A 12,210-nucleotide genomic window follows, 5' to 3' on the forward strand; every position below is an offset into this window, starting at 1 on the left:
GGCGACCCAGCTCCAAAGAAGGCAAAGACCGTAAAGTCAGCTGGTAAGGTTATGGCTACAGTTTTTTGGGATGCACGTGGAATTATACTTATTGACTACTTGCCCCCAGTGACTTTTTCTTATTTCCAAACTTGAAAAAATGGCTCGGTGGACAGAGATTTCCAAACAATGAAGACGTCATTGCCTCTGTAAGTGCTTATTTTGAGGAACTTCCGAAAACGCATTTTTCTGAAGGATTAAAAAAACTTGAAAAGCGATTGACCAAGTGTATAGAGCTCCAAGGAGATTATGTTGAAAAATAAAAAAAAATTTACACAAAAAAAATTGTTTTTATACTTCATTCTAAGGACTAATTGAACTACCCTCGTATTTTTGTTAATAATTTACACTTTCAAGGTGAACAATTTAACTATCTTGTAAAAATTTGTCTTTTTAGATTTAAAATTCATCTTTCTTGGTTTAATTTTAACTTTTTTTTATTGAGAATTCAAATGTCTTCCTAATGATTCATTCTGTTGGCATAGATTCGGTTGAAAATTCATCATTCTTTGTTTAACATTTTTTGATGTTGTAAGCTCACATTCTTCGCTTCAAAATTCAACTATTTGGTTAACCATTTAACAAATCTTATTGAAATATTGTATCTTTTCGTTAACAATTGAACTATTTGAATGAAAATGCACCTCTTTGGTTAAAACTATTTCTTACAATTTAACTATTTTGTTGAAAATTCGTCTTTCTTGTTTGAAATTGATCTTTTTTCGTTGAAAAATCACTTTTAGATGTTGATATTTCTACCTTTTTCTAAAAAATTCGCGTTTTTGTTTTAAAAATTCAACTATTTAATTGAAAGTTAACTATTCCCTACCATTTAAGAATTAAAATTTTGATTAAATTTAACCGGTTTCTGATTGTAGTTTAATTGAAATTTTAATAATTCGGAAACTTATTGAAATATCAATTATTTAGTTAAAAAGTAATCATTTGTTATAGAGGAGTCAACTGTTTTGTTAAACAATTGTTTCTCTCGATTGTAAATTCGTTCTTTTGGATTGGTAATTTATCTTTTATGGTAGAAAAGTCGTCTTTTTTGGATGAAAGTTCATCTTTGTTGATTAAAAATGATCTTTTCGCTTGAAAATTCATTTTGCGGTTTAAAAGTCAAGTTTTAGAAACCATTTCACTCTTTTAATTTTAAAACTCGTTTCTTTTGCATTTTATTAAAAATACAATGCTTATATGCTCGTGCAGCCGATTCAAAAAATTGAAACCTTTGAAATAACCCAACTATTTGGTTGAATATACTACTGTTTTTGGTTGAGATTCATTCTTTTATTTAAAAAATTCAACAAAATTCGTTAAAAATTCAACTGTTTTGTTAAAAATAAAATTTAAAAAAATGAAAAATTCGTCTTGACGGATTAAAAATTCATCTATTACGGTGGAAAAATCATCTATCTTAATTGAAAATGAACTTTTTTTTATGAAAATTTAACATTCCCGTGAAAAATTCGTCTTTTTTGGTATGGAAATTATTATTATTTTTTAAATTGAGACATTTTGTTCGAAATCCATCTCTCTTCATTGAAGATTATATTCTTTGTTGACAATTGAAATTTGCAGTCATTCCTCGGCTCGCTTAAAAAATTATTATTATTTTTTTATTCAACAATTTGATTGAAAATAAATCTTTCGTGTTTCTAATTCAACCGTTTTTACACCATGCCTGATTTTATCTTGAAAACTTAACTATTTGTTTAAAATTCGTCTTTGGGTTGACAATTCAACTACTTTGTTGAAAAATGCGATATATGTCGAGATGAAATCTGAGAAATTTCAAGCGTTTCAGAATTTCTCCCGGTCTGAAAAAATTTTGGACTGTGAAATTTGTAGGAATTTAAAACTCAGATTTAAAACGAAATGAAATTTAAGCTGCCAAATGGTTTCAAGAATTTCCGGAAATTAGGATTGCAAATTATTAAAAAAGATATTCTAAATGAATAATTTAGTTTAAAAACAGAACCTTTTTGTCGCCACCACTTGGCATGTACTTGTCGTTCTTTGCAGCAATTTTCGGTTGCGCTTTGCTGAAGTCGAGTTTTCTATTTTCAATTTTCACTTTTCCACCACCTGGTTTGTAGCTTGTGTTTTGTAAAGACCCAATCTTTGACTTTATGGTCTTCAGATTAGGAGAAGGCGCTGCTCCTACCTGAACTTTATTCATCGGTACTTCTGGAAAAAAATTGACATATTACATCTATTCATATTTTTTAGTTTCCATTTTGCCTTTTAAATGGTTTACTTTCTTATTAGCAATTACTTTCAACTTGTTATTATTTTTTCATTTCCCTTTCATTCTACCCTGGATATTGGCCTCTTTTAAAAAAAATGTGTGAAGAATATATTTAAATAGAAACAAAATATTGAGTTCCTAGAAAATAAAGTTGTTTAAATAAATTATTGTGAAACTTTTAAATTTAATATTTAAATATTAGAAGCTACTTGAGAGAATGCTTAAAACCAACTTTTCTTGTCTTGAATGCTTGTCGATGAAGCCGTATCAGGTGTCCTAGGAAGGGATTTGGCGCATTTGCTTGGGGACTTTACAGGAGAGCCGGCCGTCGACCTTTTGTCAGTTTCCCTTGAATTTGAAGACATTCTCTTTGTTGGGGAACCGCCTACCCCATTTAATGTAGGTGCCTAAACATAATTATTAAAATTTATAAGCATAAACCTTAATACCTTAATCCTAAAACCTTATAAAGCAAATAGTTACCCACCTCGCAACGTTGTGTCGATTCATCAACGCCACTATCATTTTCTGCATCTGTAAAAATAACAAACGAAAGATTTATTCCTTATTTCTTACTCATTCTACCTCACTACTATCGAATTCATAAAAATCTCTTTCCAATTTATTGATGGAGTACCGAAGCAATTTGCACACCCACTAAGTGCCTCTTATACACCTACGTAATTACTTCTAATGATACCCAATTTTGTAGAAACTTTAGTATTCCAACTTTAGCTACTTTCCAGAACTTCCATATCGCGAAGGCTGTGGCTACGTGTACCGAAATAACGATACAAAAAGCCGGATTGTTAAGGTACAAATAAGAGGATCTGGAAAAGGAGCCGTATTTTTGGTATATGTAGACACTGCCTATTGGCAAAACAGAATCAATTTGCATATTATATCTTACTTCGTTGAAAACTTTAAATTACAGAACATAACTGTAAGGCGATTATAAAATTTTGTTTAAATGTTATGAAAATTTTTGTTAAAAAATACCCTGTCATCAATAATTAAAAATTGGGGTGTTATAATTCAGAGTTATGTATTTTCTTATACAGTTTTATAAAAAATAAAATGATCCCATTTCTTAATTAAATCTGCCCTACACTTTCATTTTTTTGAAAAAGGTATTTTTAAAGTCTTAATAATATGTTTTGTGACCTGAAATATGGTAAGTATTTGAAAATTTGTCAGAATTTAGATTTAGAATGTTTAAAACCATTTTACCCACGACTAGCCTAGATTAAGCTCAACTTAAAGTTGCTGAAAGTTCTGATTTTGTTGTTGTGCTTTCTGGTATGCCTTTCGATTAAATAGTTATTTGAAGAACAGAAGAAAAATCAATGCACCCATATAAATAATTTAATCCAATTTTATTTTTGTTTGTCTCTTGAATATGCTAAGACTATTTTAAAACTGAAACGGAATAATGATGCTTAATCTATTTAAAAAAATCGTTCATTTATTATTTTTTTTCTCGAAAAATGGAGTTTTCACGAAATTCAAACATTTTTGCGCGCGAAAACAATACCTTATTCAGTCAATTACACAAAATCAAAATGAGCTTTTAATACAAATGTTCACATTATTAAATAATTAATTTAAAAATATTATAGCGAGTGAAGGCGCCAAATGATTACTGTGTGCACTATATGAATATAAAAAAGTTTTTACCTGCCGTAATATTAATATAAATTAATTATTTGATAATGTAAATACTGTTATTGAAAAATCTTTTTTATCCAGTTTAAAAAAATAAATACTTTTTTTGCACAAAAACATTTAAAAATTCCTAAACCCCCATCTTCCAGAAAAAAAATTAAGCATGGTCTTTGCGCTTTAGTTTCAAATAGTTTTTTAACACTCAGGGCTAAAAATGCGCTTTTTGGATGCCTATAAACGTGAAAAAAACCAGTCTTTCTCTCCGTCTTTATAATAGAGAGAAAGTCAGCTGATCCATAAGAAGTACATTATGAGGGACAGAGACAGAGCTATGCGTAAATGTGAGGTTATGTGCTTTGCTCCCTTTTTATAGGCATCCAATAACGCGAATTTTGCACCCTTCGTGTTAAAAAATAGTATATGCACCATGGAAGCAATAAAGTATTCGCAGACTCGTACGATTTTGGGCCTTCGCTTCGCTCGTGCCCAATATTCGTACTCGCTGCGAATAATTAATGTTGCTTCCGTGTGTCATAAGCTACTATTAGCATATTAGGGAAATAAATAATTGATAAAACCGAACGTTAAAGTATCTTTAATTGAGCTGAAATTAAGGTATAAATAACAAAAAATGTGAAACGAAGAAGAAAATAGATTTTTCTCAAATATAGGTCTACAGATTTTTTTCGTTCTGTTCTTAAAATATTTGTGAGGCAAACCAGAAATAAAAAAAATAGGAGTCAAATTAAAATGCCTTAAACTTTCCATTTTTCCTTACTTTAACAAGGAGGTTCAAAATTAATTTTCTTAGAAGGGAGAACATGAATAAAATTCGAACTTTTTTGAAACCACTCATCATGTGGAACTTCATAAGCTTTGCAATGAATTAAAAAATATCGCTGAATAAAATAAATGCAAAATCAAAATAAAATCAAAAATCAAAATAAAACCAAAATATAGGACAAAAGTTGAAACCTGCTTTCCCTTGTGTAGAAATCAAATTCTTATTTTCTTTCGAAGGAGAAGTAATTCCAGATGGAAGATTCCTCCGCGGAGTACTTGGTGTTCTAGGTTTTGGTGAAGGAACCTCAGGAGCAACTGCTTGGCCATTCTCTTTATGATTTCCTACTTCCTTCACATCATCAGCAAAAGTAGTTTTCTTTTTTTCTCCATCTGGAGTTTTCAATCCAGGTGACCTTGGGGACTTGGGAGATTTCGTACCCTGCGAAGAGGATCTCGAACAGAGTGATCTCCTCTGTCCATTGTCGAATCCCTTGACACTTTCTGGAGACTTTGGTATCGTTGGTGACTCTGCGACTGCAAGTTTCTCCTGGACCAGATCCTCCTCATGATTTTTCGACATATCTTTAGTCTCTGACTTATTTTCCACTTTGGACGTAAGCGGTTGAATATAAACTGTACTATCGGCACAATCAACAGAAACAGCACTGTTTTTAAGAAGGTCAGGAGTCTCCTGCAATATTTTCTCCTTTGATTCATTTTTGGAATCATTTTTGGATTCATCATTCCCCAATTCATCTTTACCTAAGCTTTCCTCGATAGCAGATGGTGGCCTCTCCAAAGATTCTTGGTTTCTATTCAAAGAAGGTGGTCCCTGAGGTTCTTTCTTTGGAGTCCCAGAAATTGGAATAGCAGGTGACTGATGATTAGACTGATTATCTTCATTGATTCGATTGTTTTCAATGGGCTTGTTAGTCTCGTTTGTATTCTCTTCACTGATTTTAGTATCTTGATGAGTCGGACTAACTGATTCCGAAATTGGAAGTTTTGGAATTCCGACCTTCGTTAGGATGTTTTCGTTATCTATCACAACATCATCATCGTCATCTTCATTCTCTTTACTATCCTTCACCAACTTTTTAGGATCTTCAACTTGTTGAACCATAGTCACTGATTTTGGACCTTCCGCATCTGCCATCCTCTCAACCGAAATCTGCGGTACTAACTGTGGTCTTCTATCAGCAGAAATTGGGAATCGAGAGTTTAAATTCGCAACAGAATCATTCCTCTGCAACCTTTGGTGTGGTCCAAAATCTCCAGGCCCCCTAACTTGTTCAGGTCCACTTCTTTGGACGAAGCAAGATTGTTGAGGATTGTTTCCAGGAAAGGGAGGTCTTTGGAGAGGAGGACCTCGGATGTTGGGATTTTGAGTGAAACGAGGAGGACCCTGAGGTGGTCCTTGGAATCCTTGGGGTGGTCCTTGAATTCCAGGAGATCCTTGAGGTGGTCCTTGAGGTGGTCCTTGAGGTAGTCCTTGGAATCCTTGGTGTGTTCCTTGAATTCCAGGAGGACCTTGAGGTAGGCCTTGAGTTCCAGGAGGTCCCTGGGGTGGTCCTGGAAGTGGACCACCAGGTTGTAGTGGTCTCGGATAAAAATTCCTCGGTCTAGGTCCTCCGTATGGAGGTCTAGGTTGTGGGAATTGACCAGACAGTAATGAAGATCTGCTATCAAGATGTCGTAAAGGTGGTGGTTGTCCTCCTAAGCGAGGCCCCTCTACAGGACCATTATTCACTGCAAATCTTGCAGGTGGACCTTGAGGAGTTGGCTGAAAACCTGGCAAATTCGGCTTAACCTGTAAAATAAATATCTATTTCTTTTTCTGCAAATTTATTTTGAACCACTTCGAGGGTTGATAACTGGCGTTCTGAAACCGTCCAAGGGTTTACTAATCATTGCTAATTTATTTTCATTTCTTTTGTTTTAATTATGTTTATTAGATATGGATTAAGTTTGAAGTGGATTGAAGTTGGTATTAATCAGAAAAGCTAGAAAGTTAGATATCGAGATAAGTGAACAAGCAAACACGTTAATGTTATTTTGAGGGTGGTATTTAAAACTTTTCGCCCCATTGTTGGAGTTTATGTTTTAGTAGATTCAATAAAAGATCGAACTTTTTTGAAAATTGGGTGTTTCGAGAGAAGGAAAAGTGATAAAACACAGTGATAAAATACAGTGATAAAATTGCGTTAAATTGGCCCTGAGCTCATCGATCTCTTAATAATACAAAACGGTGATGTCTCGACAAAACGTTTCACCGTACCTGCCACCGTTCGCCTTGCACTTCTCACAAAATCGATCACGAATACATAGGAAGTTATCGACATTGTCCCCTGACAAAGTGTTGGCGAAACTGGGTTTATTGATTTTTCTGGATTTCTATTCGAGTATCGGCTGTTTACCATACATTTTTTAGAAAGAGATTGGAACCTATCGATTAATTTTAGAAGAGGGAGGCCTCGAATCCATGTAAATATTTATTAAGGGTTCCCTACTTTTTTTTTTAAATTTCAAATAAGTTGCTTTCAAAACTCCAAGATTTCTAGACAATTAAAATGAACAATATATTAAAATGCATTGACTTCTATTTTGAACTGTATATTGCCTTTATGGGTAAATGAAACCAAATAAGAGGAAATTTTAATTTGAATGAAAATTATATTGAAAAGGGGAATCTACAAGCTTTTTTCTCGATAATAACTAAAATTATAGAATTTTCTAATATCAAAAAAATTGGATTCAAAAATATTTAGAGCAAAGATGCGAACACCAATATTATTTATCTTGTATCTGGGTTTATCTCACAACTAAAAAAACATAGGAGCCATGAAACGAATCAAAAGAGTGAAATTCTTCCTTGGAAAAATTTCTACAAAAAAAATTCCTTAAATTTCGAGCGAAATGTGTAATAATGACTGATTTGATAAAAATCTCCAATTATGCTATTAACCATTAAATATCAAATTCTAATAAGTGGATTTCATCTTCTTAAATTTTTTGAATAAACCAATCTAATCGGTGATGATTCTAGCTCACTTTAAAAGGTCTTTTAAAACATGAGAGTGATTTACTGATAAGAAGTAATTAAAAAATAAATTGACAAACGTAGGAATCCAAAAGAAACAAGTAGCTGAATTTACAATCTTTTCTGAGCCTTTTCAAATTATTTCTTCTCAAGATAGATTTGAATTGTATTTTAATAACTCAGAACTTTTTTCGCAATATAAGAAAGATACATTAGACATAATTTCAAGTAGTGAACTCTTAAAAGAATCAAAATTTTTGCTAGCATATTTTTAACAGTAGAAAGACCGCAATCCTTTAAAAATTCTCTTGTCATGTATTTAAGTTTTAAAATTGATTATTCAACAAAAGAGACAATTAAACTTGAAAGGTTGTTTCATAGAACTGTTAATACAAAACCATCTACGTTTCGGGAGACGATTATGACCTCCAGAAATATAAAAAAATTTGCACCCTCAAAAAAATGAAAGTATTTAAAATAAGAATTTTGTTGACATATATTTTTCTGATGCAATTAGATATAGTTTCTAATTTTTTCAATTCGTTTTCAGGAGAATTTGTAAACTTACATTTTTAAGTAATCTGAGGAAGGTTTTTTTGAACCGAAAATTCGTTTTTTTCTTTCAATTTTGCTTACCATTGGTGCCTGCTGGTTGGCAGAGGTATCGCCTGCGTTTCTAGGGGTTTGTTGTTGGTCCATAGTGAAATAAATTCTTTTATGAATTTTGAAATTCAAATGTTGATCTGGATGGTCGAAGGACAAGGTTCTGCATTAACCTGTTGCTCAGGAACGAAAATACCTTTATCACGCTCGATTCCAAAGTTGCCCTTTAGCTCGGCCTACTTATACATCCGTGATCTACCTTTACGTGTCGAGAACTACTTTCGTGACGTGAGAATTAAATTTACGGGGGTGGTAATGCCATTACTGCGTGTACGCATTTGTGCATTCCACAATCGTGAATATTTACCTTAGGAACCTACTTTAATTACCACCTATGAATTAAATTGTGAAAAAACCTGACTGAGACGAAATAAACAGGACCCTATTTATTAAGGGTTGTTCAAAAACTACGTCACACTACTTAAGGGGGGGGGGTAACGCTGAATGTGACATCACATATTGAAAATATAAATATTAATAAAAATGTTGTGCAATACCTAAAACAATGAAAAATAATTATTTTATTGGATAAGTAAAGCATTCTAAATGCATCCCCTATTTACTCTTTTACCCCTTTTTTGAATAATTTCCTTTTTTTTTTGCTTTAAAAAAATTCCCCTTTTTATCGTTTTTCATTTTTACGAGAAATGTATTAATAGGACCCAATCAGATCATTCAACTATTTATAATTGAAAGTTAATTGTTTTGAACTGAAAATTCTACTATTATCTTTATTGTTCAGAATTCATCTCTTTTGGTTAAAACATTTTCTGATTGATAATTTAACTATCATGTTTTTGGTTGAAAATTGATCGTCTTTAGTTCAAACTTCAACTATTATATTTATCATTATGAGATCATCTTTTTTGTTCTACAATTCCACTACTTGGTTTAAAGTTGACCTACTTTGTTAAATATTCATTTCATGGATTGAAGATTAAACTATTTTGTTGAAAAGTTATAGTTATTATAGTTATTATAGTTTTTAGTTGAAAGATGAAAAATTAGTCTTCTTGATTGAAAATTCAAATACTTGGTTAAAAACTGTACTATTTTATTAAAAATTTATTTTTTGGGTCAAAGCTTGAACTATTTTCATTACTTTGCTTAAAAATCTATGGTTTCTAGTTAAAAATTTAACAATTTGGTATGAACATTGATGCATTTTGTTGAGAGTATATTTGTTTTTTTTCTAGAAAATTAATCTTCTTCATTGAAAATTGAATTACTTGGTTGAAAGTTTACCTACATTGTTAAAAAGTCATTCCAATAGTTTAAGATCTATCTCTTCAGTTAAAAATATAACTATTTTATTAAAAATAGGCTTTCTTGTGTACCGCGAATCAATTTATTTAACTGCAAATTTAACTTTAATTATTTGTTAAAAGTAGATCATTTTTAGTTAAAAATTTAATTACTTAGGTAAAGAATATACTTTATTGTGGGAAATTTATATTTTCTCTGTCATATTGTCTTTTTTGTTTCCAAATACAACTATTTAGTTTAATTTTTTTTCTTTTGATTAACATTTTTTTATTTCCATATAAAATTATACTTTTTAGTCGAAAGTTAATATTTGTGGTTGAAAATGTCTTAGATTTTTCAGGTAATTCCCCTTTTTAGATTCAAACCTTCACAATTTGGTTTCACTTTTTTGTTCTCTCAAATGAAAAATCTTTCTTTGCTGAAAATTCTATTTTTTTGTTGAAAATTCGTTTTATTTTTGGTTTGAAAGTTAATTTCTTTTGGTAGACATCTGACATTATTTTTAAATAGACATGCCTGGTTAAAAATAATTTTTTTTTGGTAGAGGATTCAAATATTTTGTTCAAGATTTCTCTTGTTTGGCTGAATTAAACTTTCGTTGATAAAAAATAAAACATTTTTGCTGCAAATGTCAACTAGTTCATCATTTGTTAAGAATTCGTTTTCTTGGTTGAATTCGACGGTTGTTTATTTAAAATTAAAAATAAATCAATTACTTGGATAAACATTCAACTTATTTGTTAAAAATGTAATTATTTTGCTAAAAAGTTATCTTTTTTCGACAAATATAATGCTTTGTTTAAAATCGGTTTTTTTTTATTAAAAACTAGAACAAAATTGAACCGTTCTCTTAATAATTCGTATTTTGTCCTTAAGATTCGATTATTCAGTTATAAATGTAAAGATTAATGTCTGTTAAAATACTATTTTAATACTTATTGTTTTATTTGAGGCGTTTATCAAGTAAAATCGTAGAGAAAATTGTGATTAAAAGGAGGGGGGGGGGATGACTTCACCCTGGGAGTTTCAAGCTTTGTGTGATGATATGTGACGAAGAAGAGAAGTGGTGGAAAAAGTTTTCAAAAGAGCGAAACGTAGTTTTTGAAAGGAATGAACATTAATTAGTAATACGCTCTGAATAGAGTTTAGAAACACATTTTACTGATGATATAAAATTTCAGTAAAAACAATGTATAAAATACGAATTGTTTACCGACGTTTCGTGAATATTTTTCTTAGGTATACTCTCTACGATGCTTGTGATTGGCCAGAGCGCCTCACCGTGGGGACTGTTCGAACTTGATTGGTTAATCAAGCCTTTTTTTTAAATCCGGGAGAACGGAAAGCCAAATCGGATTGGTATTATATCCATTGTCCCTATTGATGTTATTAGCGTGTTTTAAGATTTCGATTGCTTCTCTATGTTTTCTTGGAAATTTGTTGTGTGTTTTTGCAATGACTGTTATTTAATCAAATAAAATGTTATGTCCTGTTTCGATATGATGTTCAGCTAGTGCTGATTGCGTGAAATGTTTTAGCCTGACTTTACTCTCATGTTCCTTAATACGTAGGCTCACCGCTCTCCCGGTTTCTCTAATATAGAGAGATACTATTTCGAAACTCTCTATGATGTTTTGGGGTTGAATGTGAATCTGTTGTATCTTTTTAATAAAGTCAAATGAGTTTTGAACGTGAGTGATGGAGTTTCCTGTAAAAGGATTTAGTTTTGCAGCGAGGAAGTGTGCTAGGTTGTAAGTTGGCGAGTTTTTGGGAGCCCGTAAATTCTTGGAGAGATGGGATTAGTAGGTATTAAGTGTTCTAACTGACGATACATACAAAAAACTTAAAAAGGACCCCACAAAAATAATGTTCAGTAAAACAAAAGCTCTTTTCAAAAACTCTAAACTTGACAGCCAAACAATATCTAACTTAGAACCTACTAATCCCATATTTCCAAGACTTCACGGGCTTCCAAAAATCCACAAAGAGAACATTCCATTCGACATAGTATATCTTTTTACAAAAGTACCAATCTCGGATGCAATTGATATTATTAAATCTATCACAAACTTCGCTTCCGAGCTCTTATCTTTGATATAACACTGTCTCAATAATACTTAACTCTCGTTCAATAACCAATTCTACGAACAAACCTCGGGGGCAGCAATGGGATCCCCAATATCACCAGTAATAGCCAATGTCTTTATGGAACATCTAGAAACTAAAATCTTCAACCAGGCCAAACTTAAACCAGAATTCTGGTTCCGTTACATTGATGACACATTTGTCATCTGGCGACATGGACGAGATGAACTAAATAAGTTTTTCGATTTTAACAATCAATTACATCCTAATATCCAGTTCATCAAGGAAATAGAACAAAACGGAAAATAGTCTTTCTTGGACGTACTAGTTTACAAAAAATCTGATAACACATTAGCATATTAAGTTTACAGAAAACCCACGCATACAAACAGATACCTACATGCCTCCTCCCACC

At 31.7% G+C, this 12,210-nt stretch overlaps 1 protein-coding gene across 1 annotated transcript in view; it reads right to left on the bottom strand.

Annotated features, from left to right (window-relative positions):
- LOC117171015 (microtubule-associated protein tau) overlaps positions 1-8,480 on the bottom strand; it is a 36,382-nt gene extending 27,902 nt beyond the window's left edge. The window contains exons 1-5 of the mRNA XM_033358061.1: positions 8,418-8,480; positions 4,934-6,551; positions 2,781-2,827; positions 2,526-2,700; positions 2,024-2,232 (exon numbers count right to left, since the gene is read on the bottom strand). Coding sequence (XP_033213952.1) covers positions 2,024-2,232; positions 2,526-2,700; positions 2,781-2,827; positions 4,934-6,551; positions 8,418-8,480 — 2,112 coding nt within the window. The remainder of the gene's footprint in view (positions 1-2,023; positions 2,233-2,525; positions 2,701-2,780; positions 2,828-4,933; positions 6,552-8,417) is intronic.
- Between the last annotated feature and the right edge of the window lie 3,730 nt (positions 8,481-12,210).

This window comes from Belonocnema kinseyi, chromosome 4, assembly GCF_010883055.1.
Source record: "Belonocnema kinseyi isolate 2016_QV_RU_SX_M_011 chromosome 4, B_treatae_v1, whole genome shotgun sequence".
NCBI lineage: Eukaryota > Metazoa > Arthropoda > Insecta > Hymenoptera > Cynipidae > Belonocnema > Belonocnema kinseyi.